General features: G+C 37.9%; 1 protein-coding gene across 1 annotated transcript in view; it reads right to left on the bottom strand.

Annotated features, from left to right (window-relative positions):
• TASP1 (taspase 1) overlaps positions 1–25,904 on the bottom strand; it is a 94,060-nt gene that overhangs the window by 56,051 nt on the left and 12,105 nt on the right. Inside the window, 6 exon segments of the mRNA XM_086743828.1 lie at positions 1,377–1,412; positions 1,414–1,467; positions 2,535–2,641; positions 15,953–16,017; positions 22,243–22,327; positions 23,663–23,783. Coding sequence (XP_086599954.1) covers positions 1,377–1,412; positions 1,414–1,467; positions 2,535–2,641; positions 15,953–16,017; positions 22,243–22,327; positions 23,663–23,783 — 468 coding nt within the window.

The raw sequence follows: 25,904 nt of genomic DNA, 5'->3' as shown, positions 1-25,904 counted from the left end.
CAGGAGAAAAAAAAAGGGGAAGAAGATGTGAAGCAGCTGAGTGGGGGGCAGAGAGGGGGAGGTGCGAGCCCTGTGGGCCTTGCAGGCCTCACCCTCTGGCCTCCTGCCAGGCAGATACCTGGGCCCAACTTGGCCCAGCCTGGCTGCAAGAAGTGGAGAAGAGATGAGAAGTCAATAAGATGTAAAAAGGATCCTGAGAGGCATCTACCAGCCTGTTGTGAAAAACGGCTACAGACACCAAGGTCAGTGAAGCAGGAGGGGGAGGAGTAACGCGGCTCCTGGCCAAGATTCCCCTGCAGCCTGTGGTGAAGACCATGGTGGAGCAGGTTCCCCTGCAGCCCATGGAGGCCCACGGAGGGGCAGAGATTCACCTGCAGCCTGTGGAGGACCCCACACCGGAGCAGGTGGAGGCCTGAAGGCAGCTGTGGCCCGTAGAGGGCCCGCTGGGGCAGCTGTTCTGGAGGGACTGCACCCCGTGGAAGAGATGACCCACACCGGAGCAGTTTCACAAAGGACTGTGGCCCATGGGAAGTACCCCACGATGGAGCAGAGGAGGAATGCGAGGAGTTCTTCCCCAGACCGTGATAGAGCGGCGTAAAACAACGCATGATGAACTGACCACAACCCCCATTCCCTCTTCCCCCCTGTGCCGCTCGGGGCCGGGAGAAAGTAGTAGAGATAATGTTAAGCCCGGGAAGAGGGAGGGGTGGGGGAAGGTTATCTTGTTCCCTGTCTCATTCTCCTGCTAGTTTTAGAAATAAATGAATGCTTTTCCCCAAGTTGAGTCTGTTTTGCCCGTAACGGTAACTTTAAGGATTTCTCCCCGTCCTTATCTCAAACCGCGAGCCGTTTTCCTTATATCATCTCCTTCCTATTCTCTCGAAGGGTGGGAGGAGCGAGAGAGAGACTGCGTAGTCTGGTCCCAATCGGACCTGAACTACGACAACAGTAAACTAAAAAATTGAATGAGGATTTATCAATTAAAGCTTAACTTTGACAGGAAGATGAACTTTTATTATTCAAGTATTCAAATAAGTTTTAAACAATTATTTTTAAACTTTTTACGAGAGCTCACAGTATGCGTTTTAGCATGACAGATCATGTGCCTCATCCTTGTTAAATGACCCTTTTCTACTAGCTTAGAGAGAATTATTCTCCTTTTTTTTTAAATGAATTTGCTCTTGTAAAATGTAATTTTTCATTTCTATTTAATTTTGAAAAACTTAACTTCCTGTAAGGCTGCAATTATCTTACACTTTGTTGATAACACAAGCAGCCCACATTGTCAGCATGGTTTGGTTTGCATCCCCCCTCCGTGGTCAGGATGTTCCCAGAAAGTTGACAAAACCACTGTATTACGTTACTGGATTACTTACCGGTGAGTAGAGCTCTATTTGATCACCTCCTTTACCTACCATCATTGGCCTTTGGGGGTCTCCCACAAGCGCTGCACATGACTCTGGAGCCCTTGAAATTTCAAATTGCAGGTCGGTAAGCTCATGCATTGGCATATGTTTCAAGCATTGACTTGCCCCTTATTACATGAATATCAATACTGTACAGAGACCCCTCCTCCCTCAGTTACATTTTAACACCATTAGTTTCAAAAGGAGTTGTGTAAATAGGAAGAGTTCCAAAACAAATTACTGACTTTTTTCCCCTCCCTCTATTCTTACTTTCTTTACAAGTCTTCTTGAAAATACAAAAATTCACACCTTGCTAGGGAAAACTTCTTAGCTAAGAACACAGAAGAAAAATGTCTAATTTATCACTGGTTTGTATTTGGACAGACTACAGAGAATAAACTTTTTTTGGCCAAATCTCTGGGATTCATACATTATTTATACCAACATATGCAACTACATAAGGCAGCGGTCAGTCAGCTTACCAAAGCAAAGAGAAATGGCCAATTCCATAGCCTGCAGGCCCCAAATAAAGCATAGGCATTTAATTTAATGAGCTATACTTTGACAGTCAACAGTAAACACAAATGCCGTGATTGACATTCTCAAATGGCAACAAAGGTTCTAAATTCAAACTAAAGAGTAAAGGGAACAGAGGGAATCCTAATAGTTTTGTAGTACAAGTAATATGGGCCAGGTCAATGCTAGATGCATGCACAGATGCACATGTTTACCTACCTGATATTTCAAATTTCACCAGTTCCAGCTCCATTATGCAGTGCGCTCAGGAAACATTAAAAAGTGGGAAACAGTGACAGAGATCCCAAGCTAAAGAAAATGTTTCAGTAAATAATTATCTGTTTGGGTTTACATTTGTCATCTTTCCAGTTCAAAATGAGCAAATGATTTTTCATAGCACAAATAAGACACAAAGTGACAGTTTAGTTTGCAAATAGCATGGCAGAAAGTTTTAATTGCACTAAATTATCCTTAGATCATCTAAACATTAGGGTGGTCAAGGAGAAGTGGCTTCTGATGCTACATTAGCCTCATCTTATATATGACATTAAATTTATTAGCAATCAGCTGTAAGTTTAGGATGACACAACAAAATTTTAAACAGGAACTAACCTTTTCATTTGATTGTCTTCTTTTTTTTAGTTGAATGAGATCTGTTTCCACCTTTTCAGCCAACTCCAGCTTCCTCTTGTTCCTCTTAAAAGCTGCTAAACTAAACCCTACAAAAATAATTCAAAAGCATTTAACTAATTAAAATTTACTTAATTTAAACAAATATTGATAAGTTTACATGTTGGAGGTCACGCTCGCCAAATATTTTTATTGATGCAAGAAGCATCAATAAACAAGCCAATAACAAAGTATTTATGTTTCAGTACAACATGTTTACATATTTTTCTAAGTGGAAAAAAAGTTCTACTATTGTTCAGCAACAGTGATGGGTGAAATATCTAGTAGAAACAAGTCATTGAACACATATGGAAGCTATGTCGGTCTAAATATCTCTCTGTTTGGCAAAGAAGCAGCACCGCACAGAAGAGAATGGAATAAGCAGCTTGTGTTAAAATTATTGTTTTTGACTGCTGACAACCAAATAGATACCATGTGAGCTCATTCTGATATCCATAAAATTAGGCTACTATTTTATTACTTTAATTGCATATCTGTATGTTTACCCATATATTTAAAGCCGCACAGTAGTCTAGCAATATTTTTCTGTTCCATAATCCAACACAGTCTAAAGACCACCTGGGTCTTGAAAAGAGAAATATGTATTTTCCACATCTAAGTCCCACATTCAGAAAGGAAATGTTCTCTAAAGTAGAGTAAAAAAAAAAAAAATGGTTATGCTTCAGAGACCAAAATGACATGTTCCCATTTTAGAGGTTTCAGTTCATGAAAAAAATTACAGTTATTGACATATTTAGTTTAAATTAGTTTTGACTTAATATTATCCACAGATTTTCTTACCATCTCCTTTGAAATGTAGATAAAATAAGGGGGGGGGGGCAGGAAATGTCTTTTGTCACTTGTTTAGTCATGCAAAATCAAGTTATTAGGAGGTATACACAGGTAAGTCACAAATACAATGGATGTTAAAAACATAGGCTTCTTGTTTAACCTACAAGCCTTAAAAAACATAATTTTAAATGAAATTCTGAATATAGCTACATCACTATTATTCAGAAAACTGGAACAGCTGCAAGAACAGTCTGTGAATAAAATCAATATTGCAGAGCCAAGAGAACACAAAGCTTTCATTTACAATTCTCAAAGTACACAGACAGTGAGCATTTTACTTCTTTGAAACTTCCCCACGCAGGTGCCAAAATCACCTAGTGAACTCTCCTTTAAACCTGTTTTTAAGTACATAAAACTGGACCTTACACTACCATAGTTATTCAAGCATATAACCTGAAAGTAATGAGAAAGCTGCTGGCATTTCTCTCCAAAAGTCTAATGAATACCAGTTTCTTAAAACTGTAAACACATATTAATCTGCCATCACCAAGAAAGGAACTCTTTCTACCATACAGAGCTGATTAATGCAGCTACTTTGGACAATATCTTTCTCTGTTTGAAATGAGGTCCAAGAGGTAAAAAATAAACACTTGACAACGGGGAAGCAGGCAAAGAATCATTTTAGTCTCCTGTTAATTGGGGGTGGGCAGGAACAAACAAAACACAGATCAATAATTTGTTAAACAGAAGTGCCTCAAAATTAACCAAGCCAGCACATTGTTTTTAATAGAATTTTTAAACAGGAGAACTTGTAGGTTGACATGACTACAATAAATATAGGAAATATCTATGGGCAAAGTAACAACATGGGTGAGCAAGAACTGTGCCTGGCCTTCAAAAGTAGATATTACACAGGGATAAATACATCTAAGCCTGTTATCTACTGCTGCCATTGCCTCCTCCCAATTCAGAGAAAAGGTGTAGCTAGAGAAGGAAGACAAATACAAGGGTGCAAGAGCCCATACATCAAAATCTACACGAGTTTTCCTTGTACTCCAAAATCTAATGCTAGCAGTGTCCTGAAACCTGCAATATTTGCATGTTCACCAGTTCAAATATATACACAAATACCACGTCAAAACTAGAGAACACATGGGCTAGTTCCAAGCTGCCCTGTCAGCTACAGAGAGCTGCTGGCCTCTCAGCATCATCACTCCAACTATACTTTCGTTGCTACTTATCTTGCCATTTTTTTCACAACACATTAAATTCTCCAAGCTTAAGAGATATGTTTCATTCACTTAAGATCTCAGTCTCTAGCTAAGCAATTAAATGATGTTCACATTTTACTTTGTGCTTTAAGATTCTATTTGTCTTTTCAAAACAAGAAAAAACCTGAAGATTTGCTTTGAAAGATCTAATTGTTCAGAGTAACTTCTTATTTGCATTGTTAATTCAAAGTGGTATCAGTAAGCTACGAAATACAGGGCAGGAAACAGACCATTATTGACAAAGAAGTATATGTTTTACGAGGCAGTAAGAAACACTAGGTAGGAAATTAGGCTAGCAATGTACCACCTTGTCTGTGTTTAGAGAATGGATGACTCTATGCTACAAAACAATAACTCTGGGTAACAAAAAACAGTGCTTAGTCCCCAGGTGTCAGAAATATTTTAAATTTCTGGATACCCCAACTGTCTTTCAACTGTATACTGAGGTAAAGACTTGTCATGCATTTTCTGTTACTTTTCTTACTTTGCTCATCTCATACATGGGAGAAGTGGGGCAGCGCGTCAAGGACTCTTTACTGGATGATGAGATATCCAGAGCCCCAAGAGATGCCGTGGCATGCATTTTTTGCCTATCTTGGACCATGTCAGACAAATTGTCATGACTGACAAATTGACAGATCGTCATGGTTTACTAGTATCAGACAATGATGTAGGTTGGAAGGGATCTTAGGAAGTCATGTAGCTCAGCCTCCTAAGAAAAGCAAGTCCAATTTGAAAGGGCTGCATAGGAACTTGTCAAGTTTTGAATACCTTCAAGGACAGAGATTTTACAATCCATCTACCCTCTGTTCCAATATTTGATCAACTTCATGTTAATTTTTTTTTAATTAGTCAAAACCTCACATATTCTAATTTATGTCAGTCCTCTAAGATCCTATCCTTGTGCATCACACACCACCATAACTAAGTAATGTAACACTTAAATGCACAAACACAGAACAGTCTAGGTTAAGTAAGCTAGTATGTTTGCCTAGTAAAATACACAAAGTTTCCCAGCTTCCTCCATCACAACATCTAGAAAATGTAATCATCAGCTCCTACTTGTGACAGATACCGTGATAACAGGTATCTGACCGGAAAGGTCATACTGTTACGCTAGACAGAGATAATAGAGGTGCCAGTCATGGTTCTGACCTTCTGGATAACATAAATTTTGGTAAGAAACATCTGAGGGTCTTTTGGAGGAGGGGAAAAAGATGTTTTGGAGAAGTTCTTTTTCAAGGGTGCAGGAGAATAGGTTTTTTTAATATCATGCCTCCCTTCCTAGAGTTATTTATACGAAATAATGTATTAATTCAATAACTCTTAATTTTTATTCAGTTTAGCATGAAATGTCATACCTATCCATACTGTGAGGGAAAGAAAGTCTATTCAGACTTCTCCTAGAGTGGAAATTCTTGTGCTCAGGCTACATTCGACTTCAGAATAGTTATTAGGATTAACTTTCAGATGAAAGTTGAAGATTGTGTTTTAGCAAGGACTGATGAATGATTGGCTTTCATTATTTAGGAAAAATAATTATTATCAGTTGTCGTAGTTCAGCCCCAATCGGGACCAGACTACGCAGTCTCTCTCTCACTCCTCCCACCCTCCGAGAGAATAGGAGGAGATGATACAGGAAAAACGGCTCAAGGTTTGAGATAAGGATGGGGAGAAAATCCTTAAAGTTACCATTACGGGCAAAACAGACTCGACTTGGGGAAAAATACTCATTTATTCCTAAAACTAGCAGGAGAATGAGACAGGGAACAAGATAACTTCCCCCACCCCTCCCTCTTCCTGGGCTTAACATTATCTGTACTACCTCCCCTCTTGAGCAGCACAGGGGGGGAGGAGGAAGGGAATGGGGGTCGCGGTCAGTTCATCATGTGTTCTTTTACACCGCTGCTTCATGGTCAGGGGAAGAACTCCTCGCATTCCTCCCCTGCTCCATCGTGGGGTCCCTCCCACGGGCCACAGTCCTTCATGAAACTGCTCCGGCGTGGGTCATCTCTTCCACGGGGTGCAGTCCCTCCAGAACAGCTGTCCCAGCAGGCCCTCCACGGGCCACAGCCTCCTTCAGGCCTCCACAGGCATGTGAATCTCTGCCCCTCCGTGGGCCTCCATGGGCTGCAGGGGGACAACCTGCTCCACCATGGTCGTCACCACAGGCTGTAGGGGAATCTTGGCCAGGAGCCGCGTTACTCCTCCCCCTCCTCCTTCACTGACCTTGGCATCTGCAGCCGTTCCTCACAACAGGCTGGCAGACGTCTCTCAGGATCCTTTTTACATCTTATTCACTTCAACTGCTGATCTCCTCTCCACTTCTTGCAGCCAGGCCGGGCCGAGTTGGGCCCAGTCGGCTGCCCGGCAGGAGGCCAGAGGGTGAGGCCTGCAAGGCCCACAGGGCTCGCACCTCCCCCTCTCTGACCCCCGCTCAGCTGCTTCACATCTCTCCTTCTCTTTTTCTATTTTCCCCTTCTTAAATATGTTATCACAGAGGCGTTATCATGGGACATTCTGCTACCAATTGGCTTAGCCTTGGCCAGCAGCAGGTCCGCCCTAGGCCCGGCCGAGTCCACTGAACAAAGGGGAGCAACTTCTAGCAGTTTCCTACAGAAGCTGCCACCTTAGGCCCCCCCTCACTAACAAAACCAGAACATCAGTGATTATGAATTCCTCTTAGCAGGATAAAACAGCTAATACCTCCAAAGTGACTGAAGAATTGTGACATAAAGGACCAGTTTTTAAAACAAAACCTAGCAATTTCCCTTTTGTCCTTTGACATAGATTTATGCCCAACTTCAGGTGATCAGTTAAAAATAACACTTCTTGAATCTTAAATTTGATTTTTTTTTCCCCCAAAATAAAGGAATAAAGACTAATAGCAAGTGCCTGCTCTCTGTTTATTCCTGTGTTTGCGATGCTCTGCCTATGTAAAACCACTATAAATGCCATTAAACTGCTTAGTACTTTGGTTGCTTTCTCTTGCTCTACAAGTGACAAAAGAAACTAGAAAACACAAGTGAGCTTCACACTAAGCAAATTAAAGATTAAATTCAAGTTTTCTGAAAACATCCTGTAAGTTTGATCCTCATCAAATAATATACTATGGGGTTCTAAGTTCAATAAAACAATTTATGAACTAAAAAAAAAATAATAATCCTGCATTGAAATGTGCTTAGTTAGCGACACACACATAACATGGAAAAATAACCCACTGAAAAATTATTTTGAAAATAAGCACTACGCACAGAAGGAAAACGCGTACACACAGTTTAAGTTCATAATTCACATTAATTCTAAAACAAAAACTAACTTTGTGGTTCAAGGATGCTAAGAAATTTCATTTGTCCTAAACAAAGCACTCTCACCTTCTCCAACAAGACAGCATATTCCAAGCTTGAGAAGAGGAAAAGGACACAACACAGTGTTGAAGATAGGCATGTTTTCCTAAAACAAATGCAATATAGCTCCATCAGCCTGATATTGGCTAGGCCAGGGATAAAGGGAAACAAGAGAGCTAGAGCTTATTGACTGGGGAGGGGAAGAAGCTAGAAAAAGAGAGGTAAGGGAGTAGGTGGAATTTTAGTTTGAAAAATTCTTGGATCCCAGCCCAGAGGTATTGTTGTTGGAATCTATGGAAAGGTATTTAGTACAACATCCTTTGATTTTGCTCAAGAATTTAAAAGTTTAGATGAAAATCAAATATGTGCTTTCACATAAAATTCCCTGACAATTACCACCCTACACAGTAATAGCCTGTATGCTCAAACTCATTCTTAAAAGAATTGCATCTTGGAAGCCACAGAGTACAACCAGCCATTCTGTTTTGCTTTCTCATTTATGTACAAACTGTCATAAATAAAACTACTTCAGAGCTGCTGGGAGAAGAAAAATAAGAACGAAAAATCCCACAGCTTTACAGAATTATTGTCTGTTAGCATTTAAATGCCATGCTCAGGCCTCATCCAGTCTAAAGACATGTAATGACTGACAACAGAAGTGTATCAGAACTAGAACATTATTAAAAGCTCAGGACTTCAGTGTCACATTTATGTTATTTATCTCACGTCCCTGCAAGGCAGCATGGGGTGCCTCTTTAAGAAGAAATAATCTTCAGGGACCTGAAAACATCTTTGCAGTCCTCCACATTCTTCCTTCAACCCTCCAAGGTACCAACAGGAGCTACCCACATGTACTCTGTACTTAGGCACACTGCATTTGGGGTCTAACTGTGCTAGATGGTGGAAGCACTGGGTGGAATACTTGGTCACAGCAGAGTTGTAAAAGTTGAGACAAGTATAGGGGTTTGTCATGGAGAAGGCTCAGTGGCTGAGCACGGAACAGGTGGAAGTAGCTCCTGCTCAACACCGCTCACCTGCACGAGAGGTTGTTGTCAGAATGTATGCTCGATAATATGATGCGTTATCTCTAAATGCAGAAGAAAAATCTCACTGACACATCCTGCTCAACAGTAAGAATGTTACAGATTTTCCCATTCTCAAAAGATTCCTTCATTACATAATTAGCACAAGATCCTGATATTGTACATTAGCATGGCTAAGCAATAAATACAGCTTTTATATAGGTTTTTTATGTTGTTATCACCACTTTACAGAAAGAGATGAGAAAAATAATTTTCAGTAAGCAGGTCAGAGGAAGAAAAAGAAACAGAGCATTGGTCTCTGAGTCAGTTCAGAGATGTTGTCTGTGTGCCACTTGTTTGCCATAAAACTTCCACATCATTTACTCATCTCTTGTACTAATCCTGTTGGCGCTCTGGCAGTCAGATCACTCCCTTAACTCCTTTTATCATTATACTATGTAAAACTAAAAATTCAAACAAAAATCATGACAGTTTATTACATAGTAATAAATTATTGACTCGGTGACTCAGTAAATGAGCGACAATTATTAAATCAGTGACTCAGTAAAATGAAATACCACTGTATTCCCCATTCAACATAGCTCCTCTTAGTCACCTTTCACAGCCCATTACAAATTATCTAGAGAACAGAGGTAAGAGAAAAATTATTACAGAGAAAATTAGAATTGTCCTATTCATGGACTCCTTGAAAGTAGTGAACTGTACATATAGAAAAAAAAAACGCAAGACTAAGGCACTTTTTTTTTTATTTTCATAATGGTAAAATTTAAACATATCTACTTGTTAACTCTAGATCTGTGTGCTTCAAGTAAGTCTGGCTCTGACAGGCTGTTTATTACAGCACATTAACATTTCTTGTCCAAAGTTAACACAAAAAGTTTTTAGGAAAAAGCTCACATTTCCTTAAAATTCCCATGCTTTTACAAGCCACATGTATTGCTTTACATATTTTTAGGCTAGGTAAAAAAATATTTAGGGTGAATAATTAAGTTTTCAAATATAAGTTAACAAATACAAATTTCTAATGCCACTAAATCACAAACCAAGTTCAGGACAGTACTCAAACCTTCCTATTTATAGGGGTGAAACAGCAAGCTGGGAACACAAACTCCAATGTTTCTGTTACAGTCATAATATATTGTTATGAAACAAAACATTATGCAACCTATGAGTGTTCAACAATCCTTGCTTAAAAGCAAACTGTAAATTGAAAATACTAAGAAAAATCAAAGAATATTTTTAAATCTTTGGAGTACAGATCAATCTCTGACCAATCATATAGCACCCCCTGGCAGACATTTCTTATAGTTAACGGAAAGAACCAGAATGGAGAACTTTCTACCTTTTATCTTTCTATTCCATATTAAAAGAGAATGCAACTATTGGAGAGAAGCAAATTAAAAAAGGAATACACTAGCAAATTAGTTAACCCATAGGCATTAAAATGATCCAGTGAAAAATTCCATTCAGCAGTTGCTAAAATAAATGGCACAAATGAAAACAGACAGATGAAAATAAATTTCATCTTAACAAAGCTTTTTTAAATGACAAATTAACATCACTTATGCTTGTGCTGGGACCAAAGACTACTACTGCTACTTCCCGTGCTGCCATAGTTTGGCAGAGACAGTAACACAAATGGAAAAAAAAAAAAAATCACAGTCAGCATCAAAAGCATATAAAAAAAATAACCTATCTTCCTCAGAGCACTACTCCATAGATTTGTTCTTCACAACAAGAACTGAGGGTAAACTGTTGCTGGACATACCATTTCTTACCCTATCCTGGAATAAATCTTTTTTTTCCACCAAGCAGCCCTTCCTGCTCCCTGGAAGATTTTCATTCAAAGCATTTTCTGGGTACTTCAGACCAACTTTTTTCCTGGCTAACTTATAGCCATTCTATTGGCTGCACTTAGCTGTTCAGATTTCAGAACTGCGAGTGAACCTACAATGTTATGTCCAATTCCAGGGAGGATTTACATGATGTCTGGCCTTTTTTCTTTTTCTTTTTCTTATTGCCAGTGAAACACATGCACTTACAGAGCTCATTTACTTCTCGTATTATGGAACCGAGGTAGCAACTTCCACTGTTAAAAGAAAAGCATCTTCTATCTGAGAGATACCTCTTAGTTTCCTAAAATCAGATATGTATTCAGATTAAGCAGGCTTCCTAATCAAATCCCCAAAAGTCCTGAGTTTCTCTTCAGATCTCTTTCATTCTCACCCAAAAAAAAAAAGAAGCAGAACACAGTCTAAGCCACTGCCCTGAGCCACTGACTGAACCTTGTTGCATAGTTCCAGCAGTTGAGGTGAGGTTTGGGGTTTGGAGGAGAGGCAGGCTAGGCAGGCAACAGTGCTGGACAGGTCTCTGGAAGCACAACAATCTGCATGACACTTATGTAGAAAAAGCTCTCTCTCATTAAAGCAGTCAAGCAGCCATAAGATAAAAGGCAATATCCTTTCACACACAAAAATGGTTACAAAATAGAAAAGACAGTAGGAGTAAATAAATATCTTGTTGCAAGTGGAATGTCATGTCAACCTATGGTAGCACGTACTCTGTTCAACAACAAGATGTGATTTTACTGATTGCACTAAGTTATTCAAGATTATAAGAGAACTTGAGTGAAGAAGGATACTGAGTAGAGACCTGACAATAAACCAGCAGATTTTATTCAGCAAGTCTCAAAACAACGAAAGAGAGGTAGCTCTTCACACAGCCCATAGTTAAGTTTTTTGCAGATGCTAGCAATTAACAGGGGCTCAAGACAAAATAACAATTTCATGACAGAAAATACCATTGATTACCTCCATGTATGCAAGAACCAGTCATGACTCAGGAATTCAGAATCTGGGATAGCAATTGGGGTAGGGAAAGGGAAGTATATATTTGCTCTGTTCTTACATTCTTCCTTAAGCATAATTTGCGGCTACTCTTGGATTCCAGTTATCAAGTTATGTGGATCCACTGCAGCTGCTTTTGTTCTCATGTAATATACCATACTGAAGTAGTTATGGTCACTTCCACATTGTCAGAGCTAGAGGTACAAGCTTGCTGCATGAGTAGTTACCTTCCTTCTATTTCCCTCTGAAGACTTCACATTATAAGAAATTGTAAGATGCTGTCTTATACCATGTTATCTTTGTCAAATCAACTACTTTCTATCTACTATAGGCTGAACTGAAAAATTCAGATAAAAGTGTTTGGCTTATTACTGGTGCAGGCACAGATATTGGCAGTTGAAGCTGTACCTCAAATTTACATTGCCTATTTAGAGTAAAGTATACTTTTAACATTTATAAGAGGTTGCATGATACAGTAAATCAGCATTTCTAATGTAATTACACTCTTAAAACTTTGACCACACTTTCAAAGCAGTCTCTCTAGCACAGGGTAACAAAGCTCTAGCATAAACTAGAATGGGCTCTAGTATGGGCAGGAATTAAGCTCTAGTATGGGCAGGAATTAACAAATCCAGCTTTCTTACAGACTGTAGGCATGTACGGCAGATCATGTTTCAGTTTTTTTTTTAAAAAAACACCACTCACTACACTGGAAAGCCACCAGATTTCTACAAACAGTAGAAATCCCATTTCCTTGCACACTTGGCAAACCAAAGAAGACAAAGCAGGTGAGCCTTGACATAACCTTGATGTAGTTCAACAAATAACATGGTTTAAAACATTATTTCAGTTTGGTGCTCAGATACTTTGATAGTTCTGAGAGAATGATGGAGTGTGGCCACAAAGCTGATCGTGCAACTTCCTTTGTAACTGATCAGCCAGAGAACTCCATCCATGCAAAACCAACCACACAATCCACAGCCTTATAGCATGTATAACATTACTCTTGCCATCTCAGGTCCAGGAAAAATGAGACAGAATAACGCGACTTCAAGAACAGATTTTCCATGTGCAGCACAGAGAAGCCAAAACATATGCACCTAGTTCTCCCTGCTAATACTTACTGCAAGTACATGTCTAAGGTTTGGGTTAGGTGGCTTTAGGCGATTAGGTTTGGTTTTTGTAACTAAGTTACTTAATGTATTTTCCTGATGTTTTGGCAATTACTGTGTTCTTCATTTTACAGAGCTGTTCAACAGTTACGCAATTTCAGGTTAATTTACCCCCAATTCTCTGCAAGCTCTACCACAGCAATTGCAGCAGAAGTCTTCCGTTTTTTAAAGTTTGTTGAATTATTTAGTGCAATAGCTCGCTTCAGATGAGATCCTTTGCTGTTTTCATGCAACCACATTCTCTTTAATTGTATTTTCGGAAGCACTTCTAACTTTCCCTCCTCAGTGTTTTTTCCCACTGGCAAAAACAATTTTGGCTTTCTTACATGTTACCTGTGAAACAGCTTCCGATTTCTGCTCAGCTGTAACAATCCCACATTGCCACACACAGTGTTAACAATTACCTTCCAGCCTCACTGACAAAAAGTCTATGCATTAGAAGACTAGCTTTGCTAAGGACTAGTATGGAAATCAACATAATATTATTTTCTATAACCTGATTTTTCAGGTTTTTGTTTGCACTATATTGTTGTTGTGGTGTTGTTTTGTTTTAAAGAAAAATCAGACATACTACCATTAGTAATTATTCTGAAAAATTGAGTGTATTAAAATGTTAGGAAAAATGACAACTTTTAAGTTGCTCAGGCAATCTTTTCCCAGATGCCTCCTAAAATGGCTAATAATGCAGTCTTTATGTAAGCCACCACTGTTTTCCTATGTATTCATTTTAGGCACTTACATAGCAGACACTACCATCCCATCTCTCTTGAGAAGGAAAGTGAAGCACAACACTAATAGTCAAACCTCCATTCTGTAAATCCAGTTAGACATAGACTATCATTTATGCTAATGTCAAGTAACAGAATTAGAGAACATCTGTGAAGAATTCAGTTTTAAGTAATTTGCTCAGTATTACAAAGAATATCTAATTGTATCTCAGTCTCTGCCACTGTTTTTTTTCAGAATGTCCTTTAATTACGCTAAACTGAAATCATTCTTCCAGCAAAACATCCACATAGTTTACCCTCAAGTCTTAACGGTCACAGCCTGCTTCACAGCATCAGCTCATTCCTACAGCAGGTCCCTCCTGCGCAGTGGCTCAAGCATTACATCATGTAGGTGTTTGTTTCAGAATGTATAAACCTGGGTGACAGCAGCAAGTGTGCGGAGCGGAGTGGGGTTGGCAATTTTAATAACAATATTTTTTTTCATTGACTTTGCAACAGCAAATGGCATTTCTGAATATAGATTTTGCAATAGGATTAACTTTACAATCCTGGTAAACGTCTTAACGCAAATTGTTTTGCTAAATAGAAGTATGCTGAATGTACTGTGGAGACAAAAAGAAATCACTGGTGTTTTGGAGCAGGTTTGTGAAAACGTATTGGCTGTGATTATTCTTCTGATGTTTCTCCAGTGAAAATTCCTAGTCTGGGTTAGGTAAACCAAACTAGTAGTGGTTATCCTTATTTTTAAACCATAATGTGTAGATTTGTTCTGACCAGGGTACATTTTAGCTAGTAAGATATCATCTAGCAATTAATGTCACAATCTAATCATCTCTGTCACAAGAGAAACACACTGGTACTACAAACAATGGAAACTTTTGTGCATGCAAACAGAATCAGTCAAGAAACCTTCTTTCTGGAGCATCTCCTACACATAAGTAGCAAATACTTTCTTAAAAAAACAAAACCCAAAAACAAAAAAAAAACCCCAAACCTTTAAATGCTTTTACTCTTTCTAGATCACAGAAATAAAGGTGCTTTGCTTAACTGAGCCCAAAAGTTGTTTTGCAAATGCTGTTTTGGACAGCAGATGGATAGGGCAAAAGTTTTTTATGAAAACTGGCATGATCAAGTAAAACGCCGCCACTGTTTCAGAGGTTACATGTAAGCACTGAGTATTAGCAACTTTGAACTGGAATTTCTGGATGTTTATCTACATTCAGAACTAGACCAAATAAAATGGGAGCCCTGGGTTTCAATCTCTGGTTTGGGGACTACTTATATATTTCATACAGTAATACTGCTTACTGTAAAATTAAGAAACATTCTGTAATCTTCTGTGTTCTCGTTCTTTAGGTAATGACCTCTGATTTCTTTCCTGCATAACTTCAACAGGAAGCGCAGGGTATTCTTTCACCTATAGCAAACCACAGACTAGTAGTAATGGCACTTTCCAAAAGGGAGGGGGACTGGAGAAGGAAGGGGAACCACATCCTCTTTTCCATGGGTAACTGCACTACTTTTTAGCCTAGTTTATAGATGGTGTATCAATATGACATAATTACTTCTTCTATTTTAAGAAAAAAAAAAAGTTTAGTAAGAGACCTGACTACTGCTAGTACATAGTATAAACCTATTCTATCAGGTTATTGTGCCATATTAGATGAAGCAAAGCTTGCTTGGGTTAAATAAAAGGTAAATTAATTTGACAGTCTGTTTAGACCAGAGCACTTCTGGACAAAGACTCAGAGGCAGGTCTAACTGCAGAATCTGAGAGTTAAACTAGCACCTGCTGAATTTAGATACATGGCTTGTTAGTGCTTTTAGGATCCAAGATGGATCACAGCTGGAGACCTGAAGGACTGAGCTGTTGAAGACCCTACGTTTCAGTTTGAAAAGTCCTTCATTTGATTTAATCCTAGAATCACAAATTAACTTGAATTAGATGTTGCTAAAATGCAGCTGAAGTAACCGTTCATTTTTTCTATTTAGATACTTAACAGAAAATTAGCAAACTTAAACCATCCTTATATACCATAAAACCACACGCTATGGTGTACATCACTGTGTTGTACACCTCAAAATATGAGGCACCATTTAAAATTACTCTGTCCTGTTCTTCCTACTGACACCACCAGTTTACTCACTTGTAGCCATGATACCTGGAGGACATGCTGGTATCCCGTGATCAACTGCCCATCTGTAAGCTCCTTCACCAACTAAAAAGCTAGGAGACACAGAAGAGGGAGTTTAAACAAAACCATATAACAAATCCCCCTTCCCTTGCAATTATTTTTTCTATTTGGTTTGGTCATTTAAAAATTGTAAGCTGTCTACATTTCACAGAAATGTCAGCTATAATTACATTTGGCAACCTTATGTAGTTTCATTAAAATACTACACAGCTCTGACATTAAGTTTAGTATTGGATAAAAACACGTGCTATTAAATTTGAAATTAATTACCAAATAGAACCAGCTTTTCATCGCAGCTAAACCAGGACAAAGCTGTCTACAGTCTTGCTCTCCATAACTACTTAGTAAGACCCTGCAGACCAACAACATGGGATAAATGAGGTGAGAAGGGTAAGGTATTTCCAGCAAAGTCAGCCAATGCCACAGGAATATCAAGATGTTTTTTGAGAAGTACATCACAAGCTAAAAATAGCCTTATTTAGAAGGATAATGGTCTCTCTCATGGAGTTTTATCAGTCATTTACAAATGAGTCAAATATACTAAATTTTTTAATGTAGTTGCAAATTGAGAAGCTGTTTTCTAGTCACTACTGAACATTTTACAGTATCAAGACAGTATGCACTACCATGACAATGAACAATAGAAAAAAAAATATATATATATAGACATGTAACTTTTGGGGGGGTTTGGGGGGGAGGAACCACCTCAGTTATCTCTACTACTTCCTCTTAAATAAATTAATCTGAATCCCTGAAAAGGGTAATGTCATAGTTGGAAACCACACATTTTCAGAAAGCTGCTGCACAATAGTACCAACAACAGCAATACAGTAAAGGACAACTATTTCCAATCACAACTTCATATCTCCCTTTTGAAATAAGAATAGAACAACTGCCTCATGTACACAAGAAGTAAAGATCGAGGATTCATAGCAGTTTCAGTTTTACAGAAATATCAGAATTATTAATATCAGGCTAAATTTCAGCTACAAAGAAGTCCTTAGGGCCACAAAGTACTAAGATTTCAGGGAATGTTATTGATACAGCAAATTTGTTGGCATTAATGCTGTTGGAAGTTTTCTTGACAGTGCTATATCTGACACCTGCAGCTTTCAGCATGTAGCGTTTTGAGGTCATACTTTTTGTCCTCTCTACGAGTTAACCAATACAAGAGGTGTGTCTAATCTTTCCTTACAAAAGACTTAAAAAAAAAAAAAAGTTTCTTCTAGGTAAGAATTTGAATTGTTAAATGCATCTTTCTTACCACTGTTAGTGCAGCTCCAGATAAATAATGTTCATGTTGCAAGACACTGTAGAATAAGTTACTGGGTACTCTCGGAGAACCCGAGCGTCTCCTACTAGGTAAGCTAGTGCTCACAAAGCAACCTGTCACTTTCATTAATGTAAGAGAGAAACGTAAACCATAGCCAAACCTTATTAAGTAGCATTCTCCATTGACTAAAAGAAGGTGGGTTTGGTCTTTAAAGTTTTCTATCAACAACAAATTCTCTGAAAGTGAATAAGCACTTCCTGTTCAACAAAACAATATACAGAGAAAGGAAGGGTAGGTAGAGAAAGTATCAAGCTCAAATATTAGGAGTTTTATACATGATAACTTGAATAGTACAGATCAGTCAGAAACACTGCATTTTACAAGCAATCTCACAATTGCTTTTTTAATATTTAAAAACACAGCAACATTCACTATTATTTATGAAGAGTGCAAAAAAAGTACCCAAGAACATCTCAAAACTTAAGTAACAAAGTTTTACTTTGCTCACACTTGCATCCTTAATTCCTAGATTTCTCTTCTTCCTATAAGATGAGCACAAAGTATTTTCGAGTTCTGGTCCCAAAGAACGGTTAGGTTACTTGAAGTGGACATCTCCTGCCAACATCTATTTGAGGCTCCATAACACCATAGAGATCATCCACCTTTTTTAAACTTTTCATCTCAGAAGTCTTGAAAGGACAGCATAATCACAGAAAAGTTAAAATAAACAGTTTACAAGAAAAAAAAAAAAAAATCAGGGTCTCAGTGCTCTGTTGTCTCTATTACCTATACTATATCTCCTAGAAATTGATACAGAATTAGTTGGTGAGAGACTCCTACAAGACATACAGCATGAACTCAGTTCTGCAGGTAGTCAAATATGTATGATCTAAGCAAGACTAAACAGTCTTTTTTACACCATCCCAAAAAGCAAGCTCTGTGATCTGGTTCAGCACAGAGACACACACAACAATTGTACCAGGCACAGATGACAGGGTGGCAAGAGGGTGGGAACCAGCAGTCTGGCACTAGGGAACTGCTTTAGGTGCCATGAGATTCATCCATGTAGCCATATAGAAAAGCTGCAGCAGGCAATAATGAAGAGGGCAATACTTTAGCCTGACATAAAAACAACACTACCTCTGAACAGCTACCATCAAGCTTGATTTATTGGGGGAGAGAGAAAATAGAGAATAAAGCCAGTGGGCTACAGAAAGCAGACAAAAGCCCACCAAGTCTCAAAATCCTTCAGGCTAATTGAAAATACAATTTTACAAAGGGGGGGGAAAACCCCAAAACAAAGGATGAATGAGTCTGTGCTTTGCTACTCTGAAAACCAGTTCTGCACAAACAAGATAAAAAGATCTTTCTTGCAAATATATCAAATGAAGAGTACTCTGTAGTTGTTACAGGCTTAGAACACAAAGATGATGAAAACACCCTCCCAGCAAGGAGGCAACGCTTGGATGTGCTTTCCATTTCCAGGCAAACTAGACCATATTAACCGAAAATGCAAATAAAGGTCTCTAAAAATGGTCTTTTTAGGCAATTTTCTCCAAGAACATGGTTATCCTGGTGTTATTTGCTCCAAACAGGACCATTTAATATGGACAGTAGGGAGACAGGCCATAAAGCTAAACAGAGTTGCCAGAAGGTTCATTAAAGCCAGTCAAGGCAATCCTGAATGTAACAAACTCACTTCATAACATTTACTGTAAAATGTAGCAATCACACTGAAATCACTGTTACAAAGAAGAAATTATTCTGAAGAAATATAGAACACAGATAAAAGGTGGTGCAAGTCTTCACTCTAAGCGCTTTCTTGACTACTGCCCTAGAAGTTACACAAAGTACATATCGTGCCACAGGACTGTAAAACTGTGAAGCAATTACAAATTCGTATATCAAAAGGGGGGGGGGGGGGGGGAAGGAGGAGAAAAAGAAGAAAAAAAAAAAAAAAAAACAAAGAAGGGATTCTATGGGTTACTATTAATACTGAAAAAGGGATACAGATATAAACTTAGATATCAGTAGTACTAAGGAGTTCTAAGAAAGAAGACATTTAGGCATATTTGCACCATCCTGCACTATTTATGTGTCTACACTTAACAGTAAACAGATGCAAATAAGCCTTTTCCCTTAGGACAGTCAAGGTTTCAGCATAAGAAGTAGAAAATCTTCAAACTTGTTACCACAAAACATCTAATTCATTGTTCTGTGACCAAAGACCACTTCCAAAGATCAATCCAATAGGTAATTGTTCAATTATAAAAGTGCTTTCTCTTGTAAAGTTATATGATGAACAGGAGTATCTCATATGATCGTATGTAACATTTACAAGTTCAGTATCTTCTGTTCCTGCATATGTAGGCAGAAGAAATCCTGACAACATCGAGCTGAATAAAAGATGACAGAATGATGTAAAGATCTGAGAAGTTTCAACAAATGCACTCATGTATTCAGGGGTTCTCAGCCTTAAATTTTTTAAATTTTCATTTGGACAGTGGGATTCTGTGTTTTAAACAAGACGGTAAGACATTGAACCAGAACAACGCACTCTACAGAACAACTTACAACAAATTGGATACATCAATTAGGACACTTGATCACTCCTTCCCAATAAGCTTACCATCTCAGAATAAATGAATTCACACTTATTAGAATTTCTTCTACTGAAAATTAGCAATGTACCACTTTGAATTGGTTTTGAACTGTCACTATAAAAATGGGTGCTGAACAGGGGTAAACAGGCCAAACTGCTTCCATGTCTTCCTTTATAGACAAGAACCTCCATATGTCACTTTTACTAATCACTTAGATCCTGAATTTTTCTCATGTGGTCATGTGCCAAACATTCTGGCCAGAAAACGCTAAACTAGCTTACAGAAACAGTCCCTACCACGAGGTTTCTTTAACAAGACAGGTTCTTAGACTAAGCAGTATCTGGAAGATCCCCCAATACACTATTTGTCCATAAGAAACAAGATGAAACTTGTGTAACTTTACAAACAAAAATTAGCTACTAAAATCCTGACACTTGGTAGGAATGTCAAAATACAGCTGCTCTCTTGTCATTTGACTATACATATTCCCAGCTTGTCCAGGAACATGTTTCAGTCCTAAAACAACGTGTCACGCCAAACCCTGCCAGAAAGGCAAGGAATGAAATTGTCGATAGTCATCATCTACAATGAACATAAGCTCTATCATTCTGAACTTGGTACACCCTGTATGTACAGGAGCATCTACCAAAGTAAGTCTAAAGCACAAGCCACCATATCCCGTTAGTATAGATGGTTCCCAGGGTAACTAATATGCTCTAATAAAATGTGTTCAAAATCCAGAAGGAGAAAAAGGAAATGAAAATGTCTATTAGGTAACTCAAGTCCACAACATTCACAGAATAAACTGCATGTGTTGGCTCTGAAGACAGTTCACCTCTCGCCTCGAGAGTCTGAGCACCCTTGTCGTTAAAATCATCTGTTAGCCAAGAAGACCTTGCACAGTGTCTGAAAGATTTAGTCTTGTCCTTTCAGGGCAAGAGGATATAGTTTCTCCTCCATTAAATTATTATAGTAGCATAAACTAGGTCATGAAGTTACAGCAAACATGCTAAAATGCTCAAGTGCTCTTCTTTACAACAATTTGAGAAAAGACTGCTATAATACAAGCAAAAACAAATCACAAGTGCTTACTCCTGTAGCTGACTTCAGTACTAGTTCTGGAACATCAAAAAAACCCAGCTCATTTGACACTCTCTTTAATGTAACTCAGCTAAGCCTCACTTTCTCCTGACATGAAGAAATTAGCTACTAACAGCAACTGAAATTCAAGTTCTTACTTCTTCGCAAACTTCTCTGAAAAAAAAATAGAAATTATCTCACTAACTACAGTTACTCTTTTCTTTCATCATTAAAGAAAAGAGCATTAAATGCAAAATCTGCTTGTTGATGGTTGGCCATCACGTTTCAGGGTGGCTTTTTTTGATCTGTAAACTTCCTTTGCAGCATGACAGAACACTGAAATAGTGCTTTTCCTCACTGTTTAAATTGGAACACTATACCATCCAGTTACAGACTATTTGGCTAATTTTACAGAATAAGAATAACATACCAAGGAAAGTAAAAATTGTGAATCTAAATATACACATTTTAAACTACCTAAATGCTGGTTTAATACACTTGCAAATACTGCAGCCCATTATTTAGCAAACGGTAGCAGATTTCTGCAATGGGTACAACTGAGGATAGCAGTCCATTAATATGAATGAATCATTCAAGTTCTCTACTTGTCAATTTAAGCTGCTAACGAAAATAAGATGGTTTTAAGAGCAATCCATTCTGACACATTTCTTGGATTATTTCCAAAACGATGCAATAATATTTAAAGTTGTTATGCATTTAATAGTTACCTCTTCCATCTAAGTATTACACCCATCTCAATAAAGGAGTGAATGTTTTCATTGTTGTTGTAAATGCTATTAAATCTATCTTTAAAATAACTTCTAATTTGGGCTAAGATAAACTAAGTTACTAAACACTGCACATTTCCACACTATAGCTATAAAATAAAGCCACAAAGACAGGCAGTAAAGTAGGATTCCTCTATATACCTGTTAAAAATTATGTTGTTTTTTTAAAAGGTAGATGGAGATAAAGGCAGTAGAATTTCAATTTAATCTTGGTGTATTTAGGGATTTTTCAAAATGCTACAGTAACAAACCTAAGAATTCAGTATGATGTAACTTGAATTGATCACACAGACAAATTATCACAAAATGATGTTGCCATCTATTCATACTTCATGCTACCCACAGCTTCATCATGTGCACAAGATGCTTCAAGATCAGAGAACAAAGCTTATCTTCTTTTTAAAGGCACACTATCACTGCTACGTAAAACAACACCAGTCTTCTTGTGATAAGATATAACCTTCAAATATTGCATGCAGTATAGACAAAAGTCAAGCAGAACAAAGCATTTACCAAGGTGGAATTCTGCCAGCTGAGAGTTTTCCCTTCTGCCCTTCACATAACAATCTATTTGCAACTGAAACTGGATTCTTGATTCCTGAAAAATCAGAAAGAAATGGGAACAAAACATTAAAATATCTTTCCACATAGTATTGTGGTGCTCATTTTGACAATGGAAGTCAGCTTCCTTAGCTTTGCCAAGTCATTAAGAGACACCTTATGTTATGTTTCAATTTAACAACAACTTTTATCAGTTTTTCCTTCACATGTCCTATCAGTAGTGACAAAGCCTACTAATCAACACCTCCTTCACCTTTAAAAAAAAAAAAAAAAAAAAAAAAGAAATAATCCTATTGAAATATTAGGAGTGACCTCCTACCACAGAAATCTCAAATGACATCTATGGTATTCTAGAGGCCAAAGATGTTTTATGAGTATTAATCTTTCAAGACGGAAAAAGCTTTCATTTGGATCTATCTGGCCAGAACAGGGATTACAGGATTCAGGCTTAGCTTTCTCTCACTCCCTCATTTCTTCCTTCCCTATGGTTGGAAGGATACATTTTTAACAAACAAGAGCTTTTCAATAGTAACAGTTAAGGTTGTTCAATGTACTTATGACAAAACCTCAACAATCTTTATTTGGGACTGCATATGTATATTTGTTTTGCATAGAAAGCTAAAACTAGACAAAAAAAAAAAAAAAGCACATTAGTTCTCAGATTAGGTAAGTCCCACATACAAATGTATCTAACTTTATAACAGTAAGACATAAAATTAATCCAAATGTAACTGAAAGAGAAATTATAATAATAAAAAAAAAGTCTACAGTATATAGAAATTTTATGTCCCAAGCAAACAGCTGGACAGATGAGCAGTTGTGCCCATTTTCAAGAATATGAGAGGCTTCAGTTTGGAGGCTAGCACCCTGCCTAGCTTTCTGACACTACAAAGGAAACTTTGATCCCTTAGGATACTCATTTGACCAACTTAACTACGAGACCAAAATATCAATTGACCTTATGACTGAATTATATACCAGTAACATCTTCAAGGAGACAAGAAAACAAAAACAAAGTCTAAAATAAATGCTTGTAATTTTTTTATAATTGCATTTTATTATAAAGTTATCATTCTACAAGTTAATCTGAGCAAACTCACTCTCATTGTGCACACCATATAGTATCATACAGCTGTTCTGCATCAAAGACTATCAGTGAACTAATAAGACAATATGTTACACAAAGCAAATTAACACAACACAGTATTTCAAGGAGCAGGAATGTCTCCTCTTTTTAAAAAAAAGAGGCAGAATTTATCTAAACAGGGCAGTATTTACAACGTCCCCTCCCAAAAAAAAGTAACATAAAAAGAACAAAACTAAGCTCTGTACTTAAATCAGTAGTTAGCTTCATAATGCGTAGTTAACATACCACTCAGTGCTCCAACTGCTCCAAAATTTAACGACTTTCCATCCATTATACTGGCATCACATTCTATCTCACCCAGAAGGTTTAGGTTAGACCCCAATCCTGCATTGGTAAAAGGAGAATCCTAAAAATAAGAACAAAACACTGTAAGGCCACATCCATAACAGACTAGATCAAAACCTTTGTATAACTGACCTGACAACGCTGATCTTGGTGCAGTGCACTTTCTTAATCCAGTAGTTTAATCTTCCACAACACAAACAACAGCAACTTGAACAGGACATCTCAGACTACTCTAGTGGATACCTTATATCCTCCATAGGGTGTGATACATCTCAAGTGTAATAATGCACTAGTATCAAAACCAATCACCCAACAACTTAAAATGATCATTTACATGGAAGCGAAAGTCTCACAACACCAGTGAAAATCCCTTCCCCCCCCAAAATACACACTTCATTTGGTCCCTAACCTATCAAGTAACTTTTAAGTAACATCTAATAATCACTGCATAAACCACATTCTACCTTTGAAACCCTTAAGTATAACACAGCAGCAAAACAGAACCGTATCTTTCCTTAACATTCTAAGCCTGTGATTGCAGCTCTGCATGCAGAAATAAGGAATCGGCATCAGTAACAAGTCACTTTGCAAAATTTTTATTTGATCATTAGGACAGTCATCACTGTGGTCTGGAAGTTTCTTGAATAAAAACTAAGATGTATTTCATGGAAAGTATGGAACAACATTTAATAAACTGATTAAAAACCTAACTCCTATTAGCATCTTTTGTAGCTTTTTGCAAATTCAAGGTTCTCCAACAAGAAGTTTTGCATTCTAGAACTACAACTACGCATTTTTGCCCCCCCCCCTCCCCATTTCATCAGAGCATCCCCATGACTTTAAAACCAAATTTCAAAGTAGCACAGTTCAGGAGTCTCACTGCCAGCTCAATATAATCCCCTCTTTCTAGATGCAAGCACAAAACAAGTACAGGACAAAGACAGACAACAGCCCAGAACAGTCAACAAGTAAAATTTCAGAGAGATGCTTGGAGGACAAAGTAAAACCAGGAATGTGTTAGGATGAACAACGCTTACTCCTATTACTGTCCAGCTTCCTTGCCCATGGGTAAGACCTGCAAACCTGGAGAAAATATTTTAATGTTCTGTTCCAAAACTACTCGCTCAGTGCATTATACTCAAAAACATTAGCAAAGAGAAAGAATTTCACACTCTACAGATCTGTCACTGCCACAAAGCAAATACAGAGTGGATGTCATGGCCAAATAAACAGACTAAGAAGGACTCATCAGAACAGAAGTCCTAGTAACACTGTCCAGAATCCTTCTGCTGTCAAAGCTCCCTACCATCTGATAAACATAATAATCAAAAAAGGGTAGGGAAAAAATACAGGATATAGAGTGGCACTAGTTCATTTTACTTCTAAAAACCTAGATATGTTTCATGCTTTGGCACAGCACTTGTATCAGGACAACATCAAGGATGCACCAAAAAGAGAACTTATTCCGAGGATCTTGAGACAAAGGGTATGCCACCTGTTTCTCCCTACAGAATACGTATCAGAATAGTATAGAACTTTGGATAAATAAAACATCTACATCAACAAAACTGTAGATGCCTCTTTGGTGGGATAACTCTTTCATTTTAGGAGTCAGAAGGAATCTTACCAATACAATTAGTTACAACATGAGTAATTTCTCCAGCAAAAAGAAGTAAAGACCTAATCACAAGCACCTGTCCAAAATTTGTGTGGAGCTTTACAATCAGACTGCACTCAATTGGTCTCAGAACTGCCAAGAGGAAGATGGTCTACTCTAACTTCACAGATCTGAAAGGTGATCTGATAACAGCTTTAGACAGTTCAGGAACTGGCTGCGAACACACAGAATTTCTGATATCTGCCTGGGTGTCTCTGATATGACGTATAAAGCCTTTGAAAGGAGGTAGGGAAAAATCTTAATTAAAAAATGGAAACAAATTCCCATCTACTTCTATGAATAAGCAAAGATGTGAAATACACCACATAAACACTTCTTTTTGAAAACACAAATCTCTGCAAAGTCTGACCAAAAGATTTCAAGATTCTGATATACAAATGGAGGAACACAACTTATGAAAATTAAGGTGTATTTTGAAATGAAAAACTGAAAGCCTTCATGGAATACAGAAGCATTATTAAAACAGAAGCATGCACACTTCCAAATGGGGAAGAAAACAAACCA

The sequence above is a fragment of the Chlamydotis macqueenii genome, chromosome 3 (assembly GCF_036417535.1).
Source record: "Chlamydotis macqueenii isolate bChlMac1 chromosome 3, bChlMac1.mat, whole genome shotgun sequence".
In the NCBI taxonomy this organism is placed as follows: Eukaryota; Metazoa; Chordata; class Aves; order Otidiformes; family Otididae; genus Chlamydotis; species Chlamydotis macqueenii.
Note: the sequence above shows the minus strand (reverse complement) of the source record. Positions and strands in the feature narration are given on the sequence as shown.